The sequence below is a fragment of the Amblyomma maculatum genome, chromosome 5 (assembly GCF_055883805.1).
Source record: "Amblyomma maculatum isolate TAMU_Amacu chromosome 5, ASM5588380v1, whole genome shotgun sequence".
Lineage (NCBI taxonomy): Eukaryota > Metazoa > Arthropoda > Arachnida > Ixodida > Ixodidae > Amblyomma > Amblyomma maculatum.
Genome location: NC_139348.1, coordinates 155,452,874 through 155,477,257, shown reverse-complemented (window position 1 = coordinate 155,477,257; position 24,384 = coordinate 155,452,874). Strand labels below are relative to the sequence as shown.

Below are 24,384 nucleotides of genomic sequence, written 5' to 3'. Positions count from 1 at the left end.
CTTTCCAAGCACTTTCCAAGCCTTGACATGCAGCCGAAGACAGGGTGTAATTAATATAACCCAAGGTTTGACGGAATGCCTTCCGATCGCTATATTAGTTCTCCTACGACACTGTGGTGGCACAGTAGAACGATGAAGTCTTCAGGAATCCCTCTCCTTTGGTATAGCCTTCGTTTCTGTCTTTGTTTTGGGACCCATGAGTTCAATACAATGTGAAAATATCGCGTATTGCGCGAAATTATTTAATCGACGTTTTGGTGTATATATTTATAAGAAAACAAATGCACTTCCTCGAATACACCCCTGCCTAGTTCACACAGGCGCCTCGCGAAGTGCCCGCCGATAACGTTCATTGCAACGAACAGCGCACTGGGCAGTAAAAGCTGTCATGCTCTGTTCACTGGATTCGGATAATAATGCTCATACAGACTCAATTTAAGGCATAGAGGGGTGTTCGGCTTTGCCTTTGTGTTGGAGGCCCTCTCTGAGCCGGCCAGGTCGACCATGAAGAGCTTGCCGACGCGCTGCCGCGCCGAGTCCGGGTCCCGCAGGTCCCTGCTCGACTGCCGGATAGAGACCCGTAGCAGGGCGTGCGAGCGCGACGAGGTCTGGTTGGCCGCTGTGGGCTCCACGGTGCGTCGCTTGTTGCCCTTCTGCAGGAGTCGGAGGACCTGCGGCAAATTTCCCAACAAGGTGGCGCGAAGTTTGCTGTCACGTGGATTTGCACAAAAGGGGAAAGATGTTTCAGCTCTGTGTCCCGATCAAAATCACGTCTCTGAAGTAATATGTTCTTTCGGGCATGCGGTCGCAGATTTGGCCTGGAAGCTTAGCGAGTTTTAGTAACAGGAGAGTCACTGGGCAAGGGAAAACCGATTTCGACAAGAGCTTTAGTGCGCTGCAAAGTGCACTCATCGGATCACCCAAGCATTGGAATTGCGTGTACTGTCGCTTTCATTGATGCTAATGTCATTAGCTGTTGAGATTGCATCCCGTTTCAAGCCCGCAGCGTAAAAATTCACGAGCATGTAGTAGCTGGCAGCTGGCAGGTGGTAGTTGCAGGTGTTATTGTTTGATAGCTGTTTAACTACTGTTGAAAGAGGTATACCGAGCAAGATTGCGAGTTCTTGGCCGAAGCATGTCGACACCGTCTATGGGCGCTTCGGGCGCAAGATGTGGCCAACTTGGTCGCTACTTCCCTTGAACCAACCATGCACACCGCGTCAAACAGCGGCCCCAACCCACACGTTTGAACCAACGACACGAACCTGACACGCAAACTAAAACCTTTTTCCCCTTGTCTCAACCAGTTTAGTGAGGAAACAATAGCTACTCACAAGGGCAGGTTTATGACGCTATTCGCTGTTCGAAAATGAACGCAGACGATGACGTCACTGACCACAGATAAAGACGCACTGTTTACGGCGGCACGTTTCCCCATAACATAAAGCTTCGTTCCTTCTTCTAAGATGTGCTACAGGGCGTAAACATAGGCGTGAAAGCACTTGTGCTTTGTCAGTTACAGGTAGACACAGGCCATGAAGCAAGTTTTACCACTTATGCGACCAAGCGGCTGGTGCAAGCCTGAGTCAAAACGCCGCTTGCGTACGTTGATGATCCCGCATTGGCTTCGTAGAAGCAGGAACAGTGCATTAGAAGTCACGACTACAGTCACCGAGGCACCGCACTTGATGCACTGCTCTCGTAAGCTCTGCGTAGTCGGTTGACTGCACACAGTTGGTAGGTTACCACTACACACTCCACCCTCATCAAAAACCGCGAAGCGTTGTGAAGGCTGCGCGGCGGCAACGTGGAAACAGAAAGTCCAGTGCTTATATTTAACGACATCTATGAAGCGTATTCGTCGCATATGAAAACGCAATAAAGCTTGTCCCACTAAATCCCTCTGAGCCATCAAGCCGCGCCGGAACACTTTTTATGACAGGAGGAGGGGAGGAGGAGAAAAGAGTCGTCGCAAATGTCCGACCTGAGGATAAACGGCAAACCAAGAGATGATGGCGCTGCAGCACCGTCTGCTATTGGTTGCACGTGTATATAGCGTACGTAGTTATTTGATGACGCAAGTCTTGTGGAGCAGTAGCGAAAGTGCAATTAGGAGAAGGCGGAGTGGTTGCCAGCATAGCCGAGATGAAGATGGATAAACCTTTGGTGCACCTTCGTGTTCCCGGAATATTAAAGAAATCAATGGTACCAATTAGTGGACTCAAACAACTTACTCTGGCACACATCTGGTCAGAATATCCCAGTTATATTCACGTATACACCGATGGATCTGTGTCAGCACAGGCATCCGCTGCAGCTGTGGTCATACCAGCTCAGAAAACGACTCTGCATTTCCTTTTGGGACATACCTCTACATCAACCGCTGCCGAACTTGTAGCCATTCGAGAATCTATTCGCTATATATGTGGGGAACCACCTCAAAAATGGTGTATATTCACGGACTCGAAGACTGCATTACAAATTTTGGAAAACTTCTTACGCCACACTGCCTATCAGTCCCTGGCACTAAACATTATGGAGCTCATCACATCTGCTCAGCTGCAAGGCCACATGATAATGTTTCAATGGATTCCTGCCCACTGCGGCCTCCATGGGAATGAGCAGGCCGATGTTGAAGCGAAAAGCGCACACATCAATGGCCTCCAAACAGCTGTGCCTTTTTCAAGGGCGGATACGACGTGTCTTCTAAAGAGTTATATGAATATTGCTACAGCAACTTACTGGGCTCAACCAGACGCCCGACACATCCGTCTGAGAAGGCTCGATCGAACATTTAAATTTATTGTTCCGCGTGATATTCCGCGTCATCAGACATGCTTGATACATCGACTTCGTTTAAACGTGGCTTTCACGCGCAAGTACCTACATTTAATTGGACAGATGGACTCACCGGAATGTTCAACTTGTGGCATCCCAGAGACTGTGGACCATGTATTATTGGTGTGCCCAGAGTATGCGAACGAAATAAATGTGCTAGCTGCTTCCTTGAAGCGTTTAGACAAGAGGCCTCTGTCGGAGGAACTGCTGCTGGGCGCTTGGCAGGACAAGGGGAAGGGCGTCCAGGCAGTGCGCGCTTTTTGCCGTTATTTGAGTGCCAGCAGACTTGATTCACGTTTGTAAAACAAGCTGCTGTGTCTGTATATATATATTTCATATACCTTCTCCCACATCGTCACCCATCATGACCTTCTTTCTTCTCTCCTTCACCTTCCCCAGTGCAGAGTAGCAGGCCAGATTTGAATTATTCGGGCCAACCTCTCTGTCTTTTCCTTTCAATAAATCCATCTATCTATCTATCTATAAATCGACCCTATAGAGTCGCGTATTTCGATTACCGTATTGGAAGGTCAAACGCTTATTTTGCTGCATGAATGCACCAGGGCAGCGCACGCTATAGCGTGCGCTGCCCTGGTGCATTCATATACTTTGCAATGACGTCACGCTGAAGCGTTTAACGGCGCACTGCCACAATATTTCCGAGTCGCCTATTGTTTACGAATAATGACGGGCGCGAGGAGAGCGTGCGTTATGCATACATGCATATTATACCCTTATATAGGATCGCTCAATACGCGGAAACATTTCGCGAATATGATGTTATACAAATACGGCACGAGGTTGCTGTTTACCTCGTACTGCATTCGTACGTTTTACGATCGACGTGGAAGTAACGCCCCGGAAATAATCGTTTTTGCTGAGCTCCTGATTTCTGCTACGTCTGCTTCATGGGCATATAAGTGCATTGATCTGTTTCACCGAGTTTCCTTATCGTAATTCCTTTTCTCGAAGGAACCAGACGCAAGTAAGTTCTTGTTATATTACTCTTTTGCCAACTTTTCAGGCACTAATTTGTTCCAAGAATAAATATACAGGGCTGGTAAAAAGTTCTTAGGTCGTCATATGCGGTGGCAGGAGTGGCTGCTTTCCGCCGTCGCTGCGCTGCCATCACATGCAGGCTGAGGAGAGACACTGCGAAGGCGCACGTTCGTCTTGCCTTCCTTGTTCCGCGAAAAAAAGTAGGGCGAGATTCTGCCTGGATTGCTGCATTGGGGTATTTAATTGGGGCATTTGGTCGCAAAGAAGGATTTTGTCGACGTCAGGATAAACTTTACCGCTCTTTCTTATTAATGAGAAAGCTTGCAACCTCACAAAAGAAAGAAAACTAAGGACAATCAATGTAACTTACGGGTTGCAAATGCGAACGCGTTGAAGCCACATTGTACCCAAATGTCATTTTTCTCAAAAGTCTCTTATCTCTAAATTTTTTATTCTATTCTTTTTTTTTTACTTTTGCACTGCCAGCGATGCCAGGTAGCATTTGACGCAATTTTAGTTCACCTCATGTAATATATTCCATTCATTGTGTCAGGCGGTTGTTGGCAGTTACTTTTATGACCCCACATATTGAGCGTGAGGATTCCAGTGATTTCGCTTTAAGACATATCAGCCGAGTAAGTTAAGGCAACAATAGTACGAGCAAGTGGCCTGAAAGACGATTGAATGCTGCAATAATTACTCTACTCTCACGACGGTGTTTAGCAACGTGACTGAAACGTTTTGAAAACTACCTAAAAGTGGGTTAGCCGAAATGCTTTCTGGAATGTTTCTAGCGTTTTCAGGGAATTAAAATCTCTTATTCCTGAATGCGAAGTTGTATCGCATTTGGCACATTATATCTTTTCGTCTAATGACTTGGTTTTGGGGCTAACTATACCCAGACAAAGTATACTGCATATACAATATTTCCACTAAAAAAAGAGAAAAATAAATACATGTCCGAGCATTGCTTATAAAATTACTATTCCTAAGAACATCTTTCCGATGAACAATACTATCCGCAGGTAGGAACGGCGCCAAGAGCTAACAAGCAGCCGCATATGGGTTTGTCTCAGGTATGGATTAGTTTTTGTATTAGGCGATGCCGAAGCGCGGTGCCATCATATATGCAACTCGCCCTATTGATCGCTTTTGCTCCCTTTATTGATTTGTTTTTAAAGGATTCTCTTTTGTGCACTTGCCATGTGTAATTTACTCGACAAAAGCTTCTGCCGTCGGCGGCTGAGCTGGAATAAGGAAATTCAACCGCCTTACGCATCCTTAATCAAAGTGGTACAGTTCCGGGTTTTTAGGCCGAGAAATCTGAGGCACATTTTAAATGAAATTTAATTGAAAGCCAAATGTGGGGTATTGTAAGGCACTGTTATGCACATATTGATGGGAATGTTCTGAGCTTCCGATGAATGGAAACAGTTTGCTTTGAAGTTTTCCCCACGGCCACAATGAGTATATAAAACGCCATAGAAAAGCAATTGGCTGCGTTAGTAACTGCGAAACGTTAATGTAAGATACTTTTTTATTAACATGTTGATAAAAATGGTATAAGCTTCCGATATGAAGCGAACTAATGGTTCCGAAGCTCTTTCTGCCCTCAGAACAAGTAATTAAGTTTTTCCATAAAATGCCGTGCCCTTTTAAATTATTCGGAAAACGCGGAGAAAAATTAAAGATACTTTTTATAAACACACTGACAGAAACAATCTATACTTCCGATGCATATCAAAAGTTAACTTCTGAAATCTGTCCTGAGCTCATAACAAGTAAGTCAGACTTTCATAGAAAACCTGCGGGTCGTGTTTTTGAAAATTAAAGCAAGAAACTAGAGGGCCTGCCGATGAAAGAGCTGCAGATATATTGATCGCTATTGTGATGTCAAACAATGTGCGGAACAATTACGCTCAATAACGTTTTCCCAGAAAGTGTCCGAAATTTCTAGGTATACGTCAACGCACAAAGGTTCAAAGAATGGACGTTGTTACCTTTTCTCGCATGCGCACTTTCGATTAATGTATAGCCGGGGTGCAATCACATGCAGTCTCTTGCATCACACTGTCGTATTTGTCTTTTTCAAATGCTTCGCGTGTGAAATTCATATCAGTGTTATTTTTTTAGGCATGGAACCTTTCGTGCCGGTCGCATTTGAACGCAGACACATATGAAAAGGAAGAGTGATATTAAGGTGCAAGTTGATGAACAGAATCCGGATTCCTGCGCTACACTGCCTGCTTCGAAACGCAAAGCAAGGCCACGAAATTTGCCTTTATTTTTTGTTGCGCCCTATAATTGGGGAAACTTCGAAGCTGTGAACAGATGAAAGGTAGGAGGAGTGCTCCGCAGCGCAAAATGATGGGTTAGAATGTAAAAGCCAGCTCAAAACGTTTTCCTGGAGGGACACTAAAATTTTAATATTTCATTCAGTGTATTGATTCATTAATTACTCTTAGTATAAATCAATTGAACGGCTCTCTATGCGTGCATTTCTCGCCGTTTAGAAAAAAATGCTTACAGTGCCGCGAGCACTGCATTAAGAAATTTTCTCAGCTCTGGGTTCTAATTTGGTTTCGCCTGAACCAGAGATGACTCCGTGATCACCGTTTTCGAGTGAACAGTGGAAAACACAGCTTCTGGGAAGCGCGTACCAAAAACTGCCTCAACGTTCCTTTGAGAAACTAACCCTAATACGTATAAAAAATAGAGCGCGGAGTGGACCATGAGGACAGGTGCAGTCGAGGGGCTCTGAAGGCTAGTTGCATGAGTCGATGGAGGCGCACCATTGAGCTGCTGTGCTAGTTGGACCCATGGTGGTCGTCGGATCATTGCCTTTTTCGTTATGTTCCTTTTCTGGGATACACTGAAATGCCGTCGGGCGAAACATTTTACCCTGTTTAATTGCTCTCGTTGTAGCTGGGTACCGAACATGTGACCTCACTCTAAATAGCCGAAGGTTTTGGACGCTCAGTCATCGCGATGAGGGTGGGATACGGATACTGCATTGGTAGATAAGGAATGGCCTGAACAGACACATGTCACGTGTGTATGACGAACTATTCATTATGCCAAAGATGTAACGACTAGTTCATCATAACAAAGTTAACGTGACCATTCACATGTCTTGCCTTTCAGCAAAACGTTATGATTCTTGTCAACTAAAATATCAGCAAAGGACGAAAAATCAGAGAAAGAAGACAGGCTGAAGGAAAGCAGCACCAGAGGTGCGAAGGAATGAGGAAAGAACAGAAATCAAGGGAGTCAGTAAAAAACGTATAGAAGGAGGGACAGAGAAGGAACAAAAGGAAAAAAGAAGAGGCGAAGGAAGAAAGAAAAAATCGCGTACAATAATCCTATTTTAGCGTTATGACGCGCGTATTTGCTGACTCTCCTTGTGAATCTTCTTTTGCATGCAAAAAATTGCTGATGGTTTAGCTTGATTAAACATAGCGTTTAAGCGAAAGCTTCATTGCTCATAGTTACACTTTATTTGCATGTCGCTTTAGATCCGTCGAAGTAGCCTCTCGCCGCCTTTTGATGCCGCACTGAATATGGACGCTTTCAATTCGCCTCTTAATCCATTGCGCATCTGACAAGCGAGCGCACGCGCCGCGGCTTTACTCCGCTGCGGAAAGAGCACGGCGCATGCGCAGTGATGTGAACAGCTGATGATGACGTCACGCGTGGTGACGCGGAGGGAGCGGCGTCGATGGTGCGCGGCGCACTCCTGTGGATCGGCGCAACCGGTTGTCGTGGAGAACGCGCATGCGCAGTTGTGGCCTTCGCCCGCTCCGGTGGCCTTGGCTTTACATGGCGAAGTGAAGCTTTCGCTTCAAAACTTTGCTGTTCGCTTAATCACTAATTCCTTAAATTGAATTGTACCTCTTGTTGGAGGCATTCCTTAGCATACTTGTCGGAGGCATTCCTTAGACAGGAACGTGCCTACGTGGCCTTAAAAAACAGCGTTGCCTAGGAGAATATTGGATTCTGAGATCACCTTCCTATTCCAAAGGACAAGCCGAACTTGGCAGCGTCTGCTGTATTATATGATCTCGTGGAATATAACAACCCGCCGAGCAGTCAGTACCCAGGCATGTAACCTACTAACTACCACTACCAGAATTTAATGTTTCGTTCTCAATGCCTACAACGCCGCATTTTCTGCCGAAGGTGTCTTAACACTGTCATTTTAACCGATCGGTGACAGTGGAGGGTAGGAGCTCACCTCAGCGGAGTTGGTGACCTCGACCTCAGACAGTCCGAGTACCTGGTTGCCCCCCATCGGGTCCTCACGCAGATCGAGGAAGTTGTTGGAGGGGTTGAGCAGGTCCCGGATGCTCTCGTTGTAGATCTGCTCGCCCCAAAAAACGATGAATGAGGCTACGGGGCTCTCCAGCGCATACGATTGTGCGACACACGAACGCAAACTGCCCCAATTCACGCTCTAGCGGCGAAGGAGGCTGATCGTAAACAATAATAAACAAAAGCAAAACCTCTAGAAACGTGACAGTGTTCACATTTATTGTGCAGAAGAAGAGTGGCAGTGGTGAAGTTCAGAGCTTGGAAAATAAAAAGGTCTGTGTTGTAGTCACGACCAACTTTTTAAAGTCGGTCGTAGTTAAAGTATTCTTCCATAGGGCTTCGAATGGAAATCACGCAGAAGAAAAAGAAGTTAAAGGTGACCAATTTAATTAATTCGCAGGAAATAGGAAAATATATCCCTTTTTGGTTCCGCCTACGTAGTTGATTCATGACTCATTATGCAACTTTATTTGATGTTGCGCTATTACTATCGGCATCATCGTGTACGCATGGCGCTATATAAAGGTAGCATTTTCACCTAATGTGCCAACGCGACAGTCACATTTAATTGTCATGAGTCATTTTAGTTCCATTTAATTTTTCTAAGTCATTGTTAGTCATTGTTTCAGGTAAACATCAAATGCTTGATCGTTGCTTCAGGTGAGCACCATTACATCGAAGCCCTTCGTTATATAGGATTTCGTTATTTCGGAGAATATCTTACACTTATTTTGCGTTCTCTACTTTCATAATGTACGGACACATGCACACAGCTCACAGATAGATTCAGCCTACAGGCGTTGGAGAAATAGCGGATAGTTTTCGACATTATGACACCCGGCCATAATGCTTTTCGTTAAGGAAGCAAGATTAAGTGGAGTTTATCCGTATAACGGGGACCTTCGTGAAATACAACTCAACCGCTCTGTTTTTTAGAATAAACGAACCATTGAAATATCTGCCAAGACGATTGCAATGATTATTTACGACACTTTTAATAACAGTGCTTGTGTGCGCAACACGGCAGTCCCAGATATGCTGATGCCATTGAAGCAAGCGATGTGAATAAACCGATCACTTTTACTTCGCTCAGGCTACCGAGCGACGCATTTTGAAAACACATCACCGCAACGGTTGGAGTTTCGAATCGAATAGGCCAGCATTGTGGGTGGTGAAAGATATCACGCAAGCGCGCGGGAGTGGAATTCATCGAGTCGTAAAACGTGCCTCCATGTAAGAGATGAGCACACTGGTCCGAGTGGTGGCGTCGTTGTGCTTGGCAAACTGGAAGATGTCGTCGAACACCCGCACCATGAGGCCGGGACTCTTGTCCGTGCCCACCATGGTGTACGTCTTGCCGGCGCCTGCGTACATGTGGTGGCGTTGTACGAAGACGGTGGAAGAAGGAAGGAGAAAAACCCTTTAACTGAATATTAGTACATCATCATACACTCAATGACAAAGGTGTATTAAACTGGACTTAGCGAAAAAACGCACAGGACACATCCTGCCAAATCGATCCAATTTTCGATTCCAGTAAGCATCAAATTTATGGCTCTCTCTGGCTGTGCAGATGTTTGTCCGGAAACAAGAAGCGAATTTATTGCTGGGACAGTTTGCTTTGTTGGCGCCGTTCTATTTGTACTCGTGCCGTCGAGTACGAAAGGGACTGTGATTTCCGCTTGGATGTCAATGGCGATGAAGCCTGGCCTCAGAGATCGTGGGCCTGAACGTCATCACACATTGCTTTCTAAAACGTCCGATGGTGGCGTACCTGCATTGTGTGTGTGTGTGTGTGTGTGTGTGTGTGTGTGTGTGTGTGTGTGTGTGTGTGTGTGTGTGTGTGTGTGTGTGTGTGTGTGTGTGTTTCTAGTGTAGACACACTCCGTTTCGGTCGAAACCGCAGCGTCTCTGTTAGCAGAGTGATTGATAATCGATACTGGGTAATTTCAGTTTTCGTCAGTGGCTGTTGAGAGGTACACCGAGGACAAATTGTTGAACTGCATCGATTAGATGCCAGGTTCTGCTCTCGCGCACCGCACACTAAGGTTCTGTAAGCAAAATAAAAATACGGAAAACAAAAAAGAAAATGCAGGTGGCGGCATCGCCAGCTGAATTCGTCAGCAAAATGCATTCCTCTACGCCGATTATTTGTCGCGGATTCCGGAGTCTAGGATACACAGACATTACTTTCAAAACTGTGGCAACCTGCCGTCTTCTTGGCGCAGCTTTTTCCCGTGGGGAGTACGGCCGACTCAGGCTTGCCTTGTCGGACTGTTTCTTCACGTTTCGCACAGTTCCATTAGCTGCAGGTGCCCTTCATACAAACTGAATAAACTTGGAATAAACTTGATTTAGGAATAAAGGAATAAACTTGATTTAATTTGATTTGAAAACGTGGCTGAAATGGGGATGCTCACCAGTGGCCCCGTAGGCGAAGACGGCTCCATTGAAGCCCTGCAGGAGGTTCTCCACCAATGGCTTGCCCAAATGACGGTAAACCTCCTCCTGCATTGCACATAGACCAGCGTACTGCAACGGATTAGTCGTCTCTATCATGCAAAAATAGGTTTTGGGTTCGATTCCCACCAGTGTCTACGTGAAGAGTTCAGTTAGCGAAGACATGTTATAGACCCCCCCCCCCCCCACACACACACACACGCACACACTGTCGATGAAAGCGTCCCTCCATTTTTGGCCCCAACTTCTTTCTTTATTTCTCTTACCGCCACGTATCTCCATTTGTTTATACTTTTATTTTCTAGCCGCTTCAGTCGGTGGCCTTGGACGGACTTTAGTGACACGACTGTTTGGGGTGTGCTTTGGATAGGGCTAACGAAATTGAAAAATAGAATTGAAATTCGCCGTACGCGTGGATGCATAGAGGAGGTGCCAACGTGTCTCCTTCAAAGGTTTTAAAGAGAGGTCTGTGGTTGCCGTGCGTATCGACATTTAGAGTGCGACCTGTTCAGGAACATTTTTCACACGACACCCCACACTTAACGTTCGAAACGAGAAAACCCACTTCAATTGTTCTGAATACGTGAGAGAGTAAAAGACAAATGATGTCTAACTGTGAGCGTGCTGTTTACCGTGGGACTGAAGCGAAAAGCCCCTCAAAAAGCAATTTCGTGTATGGCGTTACCGCACGCAGATGGGCCCAAAAAGCAAGCATATACAATGTATCGCGATGCATGCACACACGGAAAGCACAGGATGGAGAGAATGGGCTCTCGATTGTATGCGCGAACGACGGTCAGTTTTCACCAAAACGATTGGGAATAAACAAACACTTTTAGGGTGGTACACACACACACACACACACACACACACACACACACACACACACACACACACACACACACACACACACACACACACACACACACACACACACACACACACACACACACACACACACACACACACACACACACACACACACACACACACACACACACACACACACACACACACACACACACACACACACACACACACACACACACACACACACACACACACACACACACACGCACACACACACACACTATATATATATATGTAGAGACATTCTGACGAAGGCTGTTCCACAGCCGAAACGTCAATAAATTGTTTCACACGTTGGTCTTCATTTTTCACTACTATTGACCGTGGCCAAGATTTCATTTTGGTGTATTATATATATATATATATATATATATATATATATATATATATATATATATATATATATATATATATATATATATATATATATATATATATATATATATATATATATATATCTACGAAGGAAAGAAGCCACCAGTCGGCGAGGCCAAGGAAAGCATTGGGGATTGTACTTTGTCTTTTTTTTAGGTTTTACTTCGGTAATCACATAAATTAGTAATGTAATCTGTTTAGGGGAGAGATAATTAAACACAAAATAGAAGGAAAAACAACGTGCCAATGGTGGGAACCGAACCCACGACCTCCGAATATCGCGTCCAGTGCTCTTTCAACTGAGCTACATCGGCCGCTGTTCCCCTACTACTTTCTTGGGTATTAATGTTGCCTATATACGAACCTTGAGAGTGTAGCGCCACCCTCAACCATAGCGGTGGTTTATTTCATTATATATATATATATATATATATATATATATATATATATATATATATATATATATATATATATATATATATATGACGTCAGAACATATCTTGTTGGTTTCAGCAAGCTCCGTTGCACTCCTTTTTTGTTTTTAATCCTTGTTTCAAGTTATGGGAAACACTTTGTATTATGCTGTGCTTAAGCGAAGATTTTGAGTAATGTTTAAAGCAGATGGTCTTCTGAGATAAAATAACTGATTTTTGTTTCGACATAAGGGTAGCATCTCACCGGTGGGGGACGCCTGAAAAAGCGCGAGACTTGTTTAATGCAACTTCAAGGACAGAAATTTAGCACTCAAATTCTTCGACGTTGAACTTAGGCACTTCATTGTGGTTAAACTTTTTCATATTGCCACTGGTAGTTGTGATTTTAGTTGGTAAATTGTGACAGCTAACAACTTCTCCTTAGCAGGGTAGATGTGTAGGCCAGTTGGTGAGACATAAGGAAAATAAAACCGCAGCAGACACAGGACGGAGGCTAGAGACCGCCCTGTGTTGTCTCTAGCCTCCGTCCTGTGTCTGCTGCGGTTTTATTTTCCTTAACAACTTCTCCTTAGCCGAGGTGAAACGAATTGTTTCACATGGATGCACGCTGAAACGTCAGGTGTCCTCTTCTGCAGTAGTCGGGATAGAGCAGCGAGATAACGCTTATCGCTAATGGTTTTAAATGTTGAGACGAGGTCCGGCCTCTTATGCCAATGCGTTACGCAGCACAGAGGCGAAAACTACTGCGTATACTTAAGGTGTTGGTTGCCGGGAGCCAATTATCGCAATAATTGTCCGGCGTTCGCGCTGGTGTTGTCTTTTACCTGTGTAAACACCTTCCGAACACATGTCTGGTCCACAAGGTGCATCTCATTCCACAAAGTTCAATATGCCACCGCATACCAACATCCCTCTTCAAAGCCCTGCACCAACGTACCTTTATTCAGCCTCTTTCTAGAAGGTTACATCCAACCGAATACCTCCAGAAGCCTCCCGATAGCAGAAATGCATTGAGAAAATTAAAAAAAAAGCGCGAATGGGTCGTTCAGCAGCTTAAGCTGAGTACAGGAGATGCAAACTGCATGCAGCCAAACTATAACGCTGACTCATATACGTCGCATTGAATGCCTGTAAATTTTTTTGTGCGAAAACCCTTCTGCCCTACGTATTGAAAGTTCGTGTATGTCAAAAAAGAGCACGAGGTTTCAGGAGGATTCAAATGGAGAATGGGTAGGAGGAAAGTAGTGCTCTGTGGTAGATAGATAGATATCTCTCCTGAATCCTCGTGTTTGTGCATAGCAAACCTTCTCGTTTGTGGCATGAAAGGTGATATCTCACACTAACAAAAAAAAAAAAAAAGCCTGCTACGTGATGTACAGGGTGATCCACTTCTAGCTATAACACTGCCAAAGCATTCAAAGCATCATTGCGTCCCGGAATCGGCCATTGCGAAGTATGAGCTCCGCGTCCCACTGTGCATATCTCGCTTTGCTTCGATAAGCGCCTGCAACGAAGCAATGTTGCTTTGAAAGCAGTGACCGTAATATAGCTAGAAGTGGATCACCCCGTACATTCTCAAAAAATAAAAAGAGCTCGATCGCCGCAGGCGCACGATTAAAAACGTTAGCTAAAGCTTTACAGAATTGAATCGTAGGTTATCAATTCGCTACCAACGTGTACATCACGAAATTACATTTTTTTTTTGGTATCACCCGCACCCTTCTATAAGCTATAGTTCGTCCACCACGGCCTCCCGAAAGTCGCACCCCATCACGGTTTCGAGGACCAAAGGTCGTCTGTGGGACTCAAATAGAGAAGGGTAGGAGTAAAGTCGTGCTCGGTGATGAAAACAGCAGGCAAGATACTCTTTCGGAGGAGAAGATCGAATACTTTATACAAATACTTACACAGCGTATTTATAACTCCGAGAAGGTCAGAAAAACTGCGTAGGCCTAAGGCAGGCCTTAAAGTTCAGCCGCACTAAGTACGAGCTAACCACTGCATAGAAAAGCTTCATTTGCGGACATCTACATTATCTGCATATCGGTATTAATGTAATGTCTGCTTTTGCAGCAGCCACTTGGTTGTGGTTGCTGAGACACGCCTATTATCCCAACTGTTTTTTCGTTGGGGTCAGAGGGCTGTATATTCTGAGCGCCAATCTGCTCTGACGGACACTTCTTGCATTTTTTGTCCGTTGTGTTACTACGCTCACTAACGCATGCAAGCGTTTGAATTTCCAATATTTATTCTGGCTATTCTTGGCGTTCCCTTCAAGTATCGCGTCGATGATTGATTGATTGATTGATTGAACGTCGTTTATTGAATAGGAAGGCTCATGGCCATGGATGGGGGTAAAGGGGAGTAGGCATAATCTTCATTGTTTGCACAGGTCGTCACTGAAATCATATTGCTTATTCAAGCTTTGTAGTCTTTATTCGTTTATGCTGAAATACGTGTCTTTATGACGTTGGTTTGGACGCGAGATTGCAACACCGTTTGGAATGATGGCAACCATGCGCAACTGCTCTATAAGTTGTTTGATATTGTCAAAGCTATTTTGCACATTTCATGTCGAAAGTTCTCTGAGAGCTTTAAATTTGTTTTCGACAGAAAATGGCGGCAATTCCGTTCTTCGATAACCAAAGAGCATGTTTTTTTTTTTTTTTGTATTGCGTCGACGTGTTCTTCACTGATTTATGGGCGCAAATCAGCCGATCAAGGAATTCGTTTTAGCTCACCACCCATGCCTACTCCTCTATTGTTGTCAACGTCGACGCCACTCCGTGATAATTTTATATTTAATTATAAAAATAAAAATTATTTTCTTAGTATTTCTGCACTTATAATACTAACAGATCAATTTTATAGGTAGGAAAAAATATGTGTACGAAGTGTTCCAAAGTTTGTCAGATAAACACACGAGGGAACCTGGAATCAACTCTCATTTCAGAGGGGTGCGTGACACTCGAATGTGAGATAAAAAAATGATATTTTCACAGGCGGATTAATATATACTTGCGCGAAGATAGCAAACCATGGGCTGTGCTATGAAATATTTTTTACTCCTTTCGCTATTGGCATAGCAAACCTTCTCTTGCGACATGAATGGTGCAAGTTCACATAAAGAAAAAAAAATTCTGCAGCGCAGTGTACATACTCACAAAAAGATGCCAGTTGGTTTTGGTCACCAATATATAAATAGTTCTTTTAAATGTTAATGCAGATACAAGTTCATTGCTAAAGGAAAACTAAAATTCATTCATGGACATTATCTAAGTGCTCCCTCTAGTATAGTCTCTACATTTAATACATGCATCTACTTTGTCACCTATGAAAATGTAGCCAGTGGTGGTCCACCACCAGCGTGAAATGAAGTGCAAACAGGGTAACCGGCATCTGAACACGCACAAAAACGACAAATGGTTTTGAATGAGGCTTACACGAGGTGGCCTTCCTGCCATCTACGCTCAAATTAAGAGTATTATTGTTGAACCTTCGCAAATTACAATAAGGTTTTTGCGGTTGATGTTCCAGCCGTCTTGTTCGCGTTCAATTTGACGCCGACTGTATACGTTACGTGCCTGTGAGCTCCTTTCATCGAAGGTCCACTCGAAGGTGTACCGGTGGCTGATCACCTTGCGCTGGCTGCTCCCGTTGCGACTCTTATCCGAGGACTCCGAGCTCTGCGGATCCACCAGGAGCACCGTCTGCGTGAGGGAAGAAAAAAGGGAATCACAATGTGAGAGGTGTGTCCTCCCCACACCATAAAAGCTGAAATCTGAAAGCTGAAGGTTTCCCTACATATCGCACTTTAACTTCTTGTATTTTGTGATTGGTGTAACATTGAAATCAAAATCTGGGGCTTCCTTTTATCCCAAAGGCATACGGCGTTTAATATAGTCAGCACCAGGGGCTATCCCTTTGCACAAATTCCCTAATCCCGCCTTAAAACGGGAAGTATTTTCATGGATTGAAGAAAGTAGTTTATTAATGATCATTTAAGTGATCTTATATACAATGAAAACTATTATGATCAAGACCTCGTTCAGCATTTTTTTCTCGTTCTTGCCCCAATCTAGTGCTGCATATAGCGCTGAAAATTCAACGTTCCAAGCGAGGCTTCAGTCACGAGCCTTCCAGAGAGAAATTCTTCCTGAGCAAAAGATTATAGTCTCATGCATCCTCATGACCCGCCCCGCCGCATTAAAAAAAAGCATATCATAACTATGAAAACGAGTGACGTGCGATTACTTATTGGAGCAACCGAATGCGGAATCAGTCGACACGGAAGTTATTCAAGCGCCACCAAAGTTGTGTCACTGACGTCCGGTGTACGACTGCCCTTTCGATTCACCGCTGATGACGCGTTAGGACGCCGTGCGTCCAATACCTGAGTCGGAGGACCGCAAGAAAGCTGAGCTACTCCCCCCTTCCCCATCCCTCCCAGCAAATGCACACATCACAAAATGCGACGCACTGAAAGCAACGTAAAAATAAAAAGCGCGGAGCCTAAATAAAAACTAAGCCACAGCAACTGTGGCAACTACAACGCGGCAAGTTCTATGGTCCGTACAAGAGGAAAAAGAAAATATGCTAAGCCGCACATATAAACACTGCAGTGTCGTGCGCCAGATCATGTACATCTACACTCTGGACCCGGATCACGTATCGGAGCCGGCCAACGGCCGATCAAACACCGGGGTTCCACCTCCGTTCAGCGTGCCCAGACGCCCCCAGCTGTCGGTGACGGGCCATAGACTCGCTTGGCTGGTCATTGCCGTCAATAATGCAGCGTCGCTGACCGTTCGCGACACAGGGCTACGCACAAAGGGCATCTCAGTTGAAAGATGGGAACGTATACTAACGACTCAATTGGCGGAATGAATGTGAGCGATGTGTGCGCTTCGGCTTTTGACCATCGTCTGGGGTAAGCAAGCATAGGACTTCTTTTGAGGGAGAAGGGGGGGCTCGGAGAAGTATCGCTGGACAGTGCGTCTGAGCATCATCAACCCAGTGTTCCCTTCGTCTCGCCTATATTAGGAAATAGAAATGTGTGCAGATGCTAATGGCGAGTAACTTCCGGGTTGAGACGATAGGCGTCACTTAGCTGGCGTTCCGCCGTGACAAGCTTTGAGAAAGACGTGCGTCATGTGACACTTCGCAAGGCATCTGTGGAGGCGTGACATGTGCGTGCTTCGACGAGGCGACCATGTGAAACTGTGCTGAGCAGACACGAAAACGTAAGCCGGCAGGCTGACATGCATCGCTACTCAGGGCTCTGCGGGGTTGTCCGCTGTCTGCATGGCTCTCCGTGAGGACGTCAGGAGTAGACGACATCGTCCTATGTCATAAGAGAGAATGATTACTGATTCATGAAGGTTCGCTGATATGCCAGACACGCTAATAAAAACAATTGTTCCTGAGATGATATCAACACGTAAAAAAACAACATCGCAATTAGTACTTTGCACGAAGACGTGAGCTCAGCTTACCCAAGCCCACGGCGAAAGCCTAGGCCGGGCTATCACTGCAGTGGCTACTTTGCCGGAAGTGAAATGTAATAGACGGGAGACAGCCACGTTTTTAGAAATGCGTCGAGCTAAGCCATGAGGGCTCTGCTAGCCGTGGGTGGGTTATTCGTGCGAGTGATAGGTGCAGCGGCGACCTTCCGTGGGCACCGAGATAATTTGCTTCCCTACACTTCGGTGTACTGGAGGGTGAACCCGCGCCTAACAGCTGACAACACAATGAATCCGAGTCTAAACTACTTTATTCTAAGAAAGCCCTAAGATTGCTCAATTAAACGGTTGACCAGAATTGCCAAATTCTATATAGTTGATGCTATGACGTATACAATAACATGGGAATGCTAGCCCTAGCACGAAACGCTTATATAGAGTTAGATGAACTAAAATTTTCATTCCTTCGATGCTCCAGATACCCACGGGCTGTCTTAGGTGGTCCACTACATGGCTCAACAATAAGTACTGCTTCCATGGAGTTCTCGACAGATACCAAGAGCACAAAATATCTGAAGAAATATCGCTGCAGAATTCGCCGCGAAGTAAGCGGTTGTTTAACCCTATCCTGATCGAAATTTCGTCTCGTTGTTCAGGTGATTGACAATGTAAGCATTATTGTCTACAGTGCATAAATTAACTTAAGTATGATACCCGAAAAATTAAGCTATCTGCAGCTGCACAGTGAGAGGTAGCCAAGCACGCTTCCACTTTGCACTTTGTGCTGCCGCCGCCAAAGGTATGTACAGCCCCCGAATCTTTAACTGGCAAGCGTGACGGCCGCAATTTTTGTGATTCTGAGCATTACAGAGAAGCCATACTGAGAGAAATCCAATTATAAGCAAGAGCTGACACCAAGCCCTTGTTTAGCCTTGACTTGCCGGCTAGTTTTATGCGCCCTAATGTGCAGGGATCCATAAAAGGCGGTCATCGCAGACGCCAATACTTGTGCGCTGTACCTGCAGGCATCCTTGCAGCGGCTACTTTTCGGTTCCTTACACATAACGCTTAGCGCAGCCAGCACATCTCTATTCGCCATAACAGCTCCCTTTCACAAGCATATGTACTGTATTGAACTCATTGTTTCCCTTCCTGTAATATTGAATTAAGATATGCAAGTTGCCGTCATGCTAACAGTAACTCGTCGCTGCCTGGCAAACTAATCGACTCAGCGCATATGTGAATGCGTTGATAATGACACAGGGATATAGAAGGAAGCCAGAGACTACGGCCATCGACCTCTCATTTCCCTAAAGAACGTAAAAAAAAGGGGGGGGGGGATAAAAATTGGAAAAAGAGACCTCGAAGTGGCCGCGTACGTCGCATCACGCTTTATTGCAAGCAGCGCCAGCTCTGAAAAGTCATTAGTGAGAAGTCGTTTTCTCGAAATGACCCGGCTCATTAGCGTAACCTCCGTGAAACTTCAAGCGCATACGTGTTCGTAATTAAGGCTGCGATTCGGGCAAGCCGGTGCTGATTCCTGCTAATTGGGCAGTATAGTTTCAGGCAAGACAAAGAACACTCCGAACACGCGCTTGTTTTATGCGCGTTCTTCCTTTGTCGTAAGTTAACGCTATTGCGGGGTTCCCACCGCCGCAAAGAGGTTAATTTGTTGCCAAATTGAGATGTATGTAGCCAAAAAAAAGTGTGTGCAATAGCGGCCGACCCGACTCCTGGGGTTCGCCGGTGTCGACTTCGAAATTCGCCTCTATAGGCATTTAGCTGTCACAGTGCCTTGACAACATGCATTAAGCTTTAGTCGGTTGGTTCATGCCTTATCCATAACATAATGCTCTCAACTTTATCACGGTGCTTTATACAGCAAACTATATTTAATCGTCACAATTTGTTTATTGAAATACTGACATGAATTTTCCTATCTCCTGGTATAGTCAGCGTACAATTCGCGCAGATCGCTTCAGCAACGCGCATAGTTCTCTCTAAAGAGAGGCGTTTTCTCAAAGAAATCCTGGAACTTTTGGGAGCAATTATTTTTTTCTTTTCGGTTCTGTTTTTGCAGTTGAAATGAGGCAGGGAATAATTGGAGAGTCATGTGAACAGAATCGGTGCCAATCGACTAAGGTTTCCAGACGCACTCGCGAGTTCAAGAACGAAAACATTCTAAGACCGAATAGGTGCATACATGAGCGATCGAAGCTTTATACTCTCACATTTCAAAATTCGATGACTACATTTCAACTGTTTCCTTGAACATAGATAGTAATTATGGGGTAAGTGGAGGCCACGTGTAGTTGAAATCGACCCATTTTAACAGGACTGCCTATACGTGCCGAAGCGCATATAGTCGTTGCACGCATTAAGGTAAGGGATGTGCTGTCACTCTCATGCGGAAGCGGAATATTCGCGAGTCTTCCAGTCACGAAAAGTGCGAAGCGTGACAGATGCGATTCATCGACTCGATGAATAATGAAACTTAATTGGCAAGCGGAGCCTAGCACCCGCCACAAGATGAACAAGGTATCAGTTTGAGGTTGATCGAAAACATTTTCTGGAAGAAGCTAAATACTTGAAACGCAAAACGTCAGTGGCAAGCTGAGTTGAGCTTGCGTAATATGGAAACAGTTACATTAATACTGCAAACGTTTTAAGTGCTACGAGCACACATTTCGGTAAGTAGAGGAAAATGCATATATACTATATGCTGGCGAAACCTGCACTGCGTACGGAAGAGTGGGGATGAGACCAGTTCGGAACACAGTCTCGCGTTTGCATTCAATAATTCACTCTAAGAAAGTCTCACACAAAGTAATTAGTGTTAAAAAAATGTTAAGTCGAAGGCGTCCGCTACAACTTGTGAGTTTGTATGTTGCGATGAATAAAACCACAATTTATACCAGGATCCCAATAAAAATAAAGAGGACACAAAGCGCGAAGCCTTTTGTGTAAAAAAACAACAACAAACTGAGAGCATAGTAGTAGCGCAGTTTTACCCACTACAACAAACACTGCTGCTGCTTCAGTCACATGAGAAAAGCACTTCGGTCTATACGAAGCACATATGAGAAGAATTAATCACCCGCGGTAACCGCTTTCATGCGGAGGCGCAGGATCATTGCAGCACGTCTTCGCCGATGCGCACCTGGCCCACGGCGAGGTCCCAGAAATAACACTTCTTTGAGGCAACCATCGCATCTTGCGGGGAGCACTCGAATGCGTCGGTAAATTCTATCAAATGCCCCAGAGGAATGTTGCATCGGCTCTCGTCGGTGCTGTACAGACCACGCTTCTGGTAGCCTTCGGCGATGTCTCGGGAGCAGAGCTTGAAACAGTAGTTCAAGTAAAAAAGCTGCTCGCCCGAGAAGCCCAAGAAGGTCGACGTCTTCCCGCGCTCCTGCAAGTACGAGCGGTGTCTGTAGGCGCCCAAAGCAGCCGGCAAAGACGCAAAGTCTGCGACGTTCTCTTCCGAGGCGTCGTCGTACTCGGCGCCGTAAGCCTGCTGGATGCACTCCACCTTGTTGTGGTACGATTCCAAGACCTCCGGAGACCACCACTCTCGTAACCGGCCCCGAGCGTCTCTGTCCTTGCCGCGGTCGTCAAAGCCGTGCATCACCTCGTGACCCACGACTGCTCCCAGTCCGGCGTAGTTGAACGCGATCGGCGCCTTCTCGCCCAGATACGGTGACTGCATGATGGCAGCGGCGATGAACATGGCGTTTAGTTCGCGCTCGTAGAAAGCGTTCACCTCGAGCGGGGAGAAGGAGAGTCTAGCCGTGGTTATTCCTGCTGCCAGGCTACTCGCGGCCAGCCTGGTCGCGGACCTCGCAGCCTGCAGTGACGTGGTCAGGTAGTCTTCGTGAGTGGTGAACTCCGCGTAGCGCTGGTCGAGCGCGTCTTCGGAGACTAGGAAGACGGGTTTGGCTAAAACCTCGTCCATGGCGTCCATCTTGTCCAAGGCAGAGTTCTTCGTCGGATCGTCCATCCATGGCACGTTAGCGAAGATGGCGAGGAACTCCTTTCTCAGATCTTTGATCATTTTGTTCGCCCGGGCCTAAATGTAGACGCAGACAGTGACAAAAAAACAAGATGATGGGGTTGTAAATTTTGCGATTCCGGGAAAATGCAACGGTACGAGAACGAGGCAGCTACATTGCCCTCCAAAATGTATTGTGGTCTCTGGTTACTCCGCCACGGTGTCCTTAAGCTTTATAGTCCATTATTACTTTGCATTCTGTTGCGTAATTCGACGTACAGAATAACAGCCGCCGCCACGAACCTAACCTAATGCACAGCTACCTTAACTTGCACATTCGCCACGATTGCACATTCTCCATGCTTCCACGTTCGCCATGCATGTTAGAATTTCGTCGTAAGACATGATTGTTGATGCAAATCAAGTAAACATATGCGCTGGGCTAAGTTTTCGACTGCGCAAAGTAAAAAATAACGTAGAAAATTAATAAAAAGACGTTGTCTTGCGACTTTTCTTTTCTTGCGTTATTTTCGAGAGCCAACAACTATTTGTGCAGTGGGGACTCATTCAGACTTACTTCAGCGTTAGGTGTCGGCTTTCTGCTCAGAAAGGGGTAACTGGCAGCGAGCGGCATGACTTCGACGACGCGGCGAAAACAGTCGTCGACGTAGCTCTCCTTGTCTTTGAACACGAAGGTGGCCGCCTTGTAAGAAGCTCGCGGTGCCAGCTGTCGCAAAATGTGCCACCCCAGAAACGAAGGCAAGAGCAGAGGGTTATTGGTGAGCTGCATCGCTCTTCCCACCTGTCTCAAAGCGTTCTCGTTCCCGATCTTGACATAATGCTCGCGCTCGACTCGAAGATATGGTTCGATCTGCTTATTGATTGCCTCGACCCAAACTTGAGCGCTGACATCCGGGACCAGTGCCGGTAGCTGGTCGTATGTGATGGCTTTTGGGGGTAGTTCGTCGGCGCGAAGAGACGCTATTATGTGCGAGTCTGCTTCGGTGATTGCGGCGGAGAGCTCTTCGGCTTCGGGCAGCGGGAATCCTGGGAGTGCCGCAAAATGCATCAGGAAGAATTCCTCGAGCTTTCCGGAGTCCTTGAGGATGTTTCGCCACTGGAGCCAGGACGACAGCTCGTCGTTCTTGCCGATCTGCACCGTTACACGACCGTCTTCATCATGGTCGACGAAGAGGTCAACCACGAACATCGTGTGCAGCTTCCAAGTGAGGGAAAGTTCCACCATCATGGCAATAAGTGTAGCTGCATCCAGAGCCTGCACGTCTGGAAACCTGGTGTACTGTTTCATGAACTGCGCAAGCTTCTCGGTGTCGGATTTTTTTTCGGTGATGACCTTCTTGCAGGACTCGAACATGATCGCTGCCTTCAGCACGGCCGACTGGATCGATGCTTGCCTCTTTCCAGGCGCTGACTGCCTGGTTAGCCTGTTAGGGTGCTTGCCGGCCTGCGTACGTCGCAGCCTCAGAAATTCATAGGACTTATTGTCTCTTTTCTCAATCGACGTGTCAGCTTCGGCACTACTGAGCAGCAAATCTCTGGTCGCTTGTTTTTGCCAGAGGTCTTTCGAGGCTTCTTCGAGAGCGTCCCTTGCTTCCAGCATGGTCTGTGTTGCGACAGTTTCGGCGATGCTGAAGTGGCCGTCGGCGTGTCTGTTTATCCAGCCCGTGCATACGAAGCGATAAAAGTTCTCGCAAGGTTGGATGGACGGGGTCAGTGACTGCTCGAGAAGGCGCGTGAAGTTTACCTCCCGTCGCTTGCCGTTTTTGTCACCGGGAACATATAAGAACAAGTACCAGACCAGGACTGTCGCGAGAGCCACAAGGAAGAGTAGGCCCAGTCCTACCATGAAAATCTCGGTGCAGTCGGCGGCCACGAATGCGGTTTCAGTTTCTTCCATGGAGCTGTCGGCGCTGACCCCGTCGACTTGGGCCATGCCGTGCTATGTTGAGCAGGCGGCAGATTGCCTTCTTGGAAGGAGCCTGGGGTTCGGTTCGCACACGAAGAAAATCGCTACCCGTTGCCTTGTAGCTGCCAATGACTTCGAAGGATAACTGTCTTTCGCATACAAGGCAACTAGATGCGAACTGGTCGTGGGCTGCTGACCTCTAAGGAGGTCGAACAGCGGGAGATGATTGCGTTTTAACAGCGTGGTGCCACCGCTGCTGTGACTTGTAAGCGATGCTCTGTTCGCTTAACGTGATCAAGAAAATGGCAATACGCTAAACGCATACCAGACAAAGGCGATACCGAAGACTGACCAGTTGCACGTCCGGGTTTCTCAGGCAGCCATGTTCTTAAAGGCGCGAGGCGCGTGAATGACAATGGGAATGACGCTTGCGTCACTGGAGACACCGGCCCTGGCTAAAGAAAACGTTATATCGCTAAGTATACGCCGTGGGAAAGCATTCAGGCTGTGTGGGAGAGGACTGAAAAAAAAAAAAAAAAAGACAGGTTGTAAGAGTAAAAAAGAAATTCGTCTTTTATGGCTATGTATACATTTGTGAGGCCGTGCCTCAGCACTTGCACGTGCTCATTCGTGTCTTCTTAGTACTCAGAACGGCAAAACGAGATAGAAGAAGGGGACGATGTCCAAGCGGAAAAATAGATCGCTCCCCCAGGAATC

General features: G+C 46.1%; 1 protein-coding gene across 1 annotated transcript in view; it reads right to left on the bottom strand.

Annotated features, from left to right (window-relative positions):
• The window catches only part of Kif19A (Kinesin family member 19A), a 123,810-nt gene that overhangs the window by 37,102 nt on the left and 62,324 nt on the right, over positions 1 to 24,384 (bottom strand). Inside the window, exons 3-7 of the mRNA XM_084604775.1 lie at positions 15,872 to 15,997; positions 10,569 to 10,656; positions 9,376 to 9,512; positions 8,072 to 8,197; positions 465 to 671 (exon numbers count right to left, since the gene is read on the bottom strand). Of these exons, the coding sequence (XP_084460901.1) occupies positions 465 to 671; positions 8,072 to 8,197; positions 9,376 to 9,512; positions 10,569 to 10,656; positions 15,872 to 15,997 (684 nt within the window). The remainder of the gene's footprint in view (positions 1 to 464; positions 672 to 8,071; positions 8,198 to 9,375; positions 9,513 to 10,568; positions 10,657 to 15,871; positions 15,998 to 24,384) is intronic.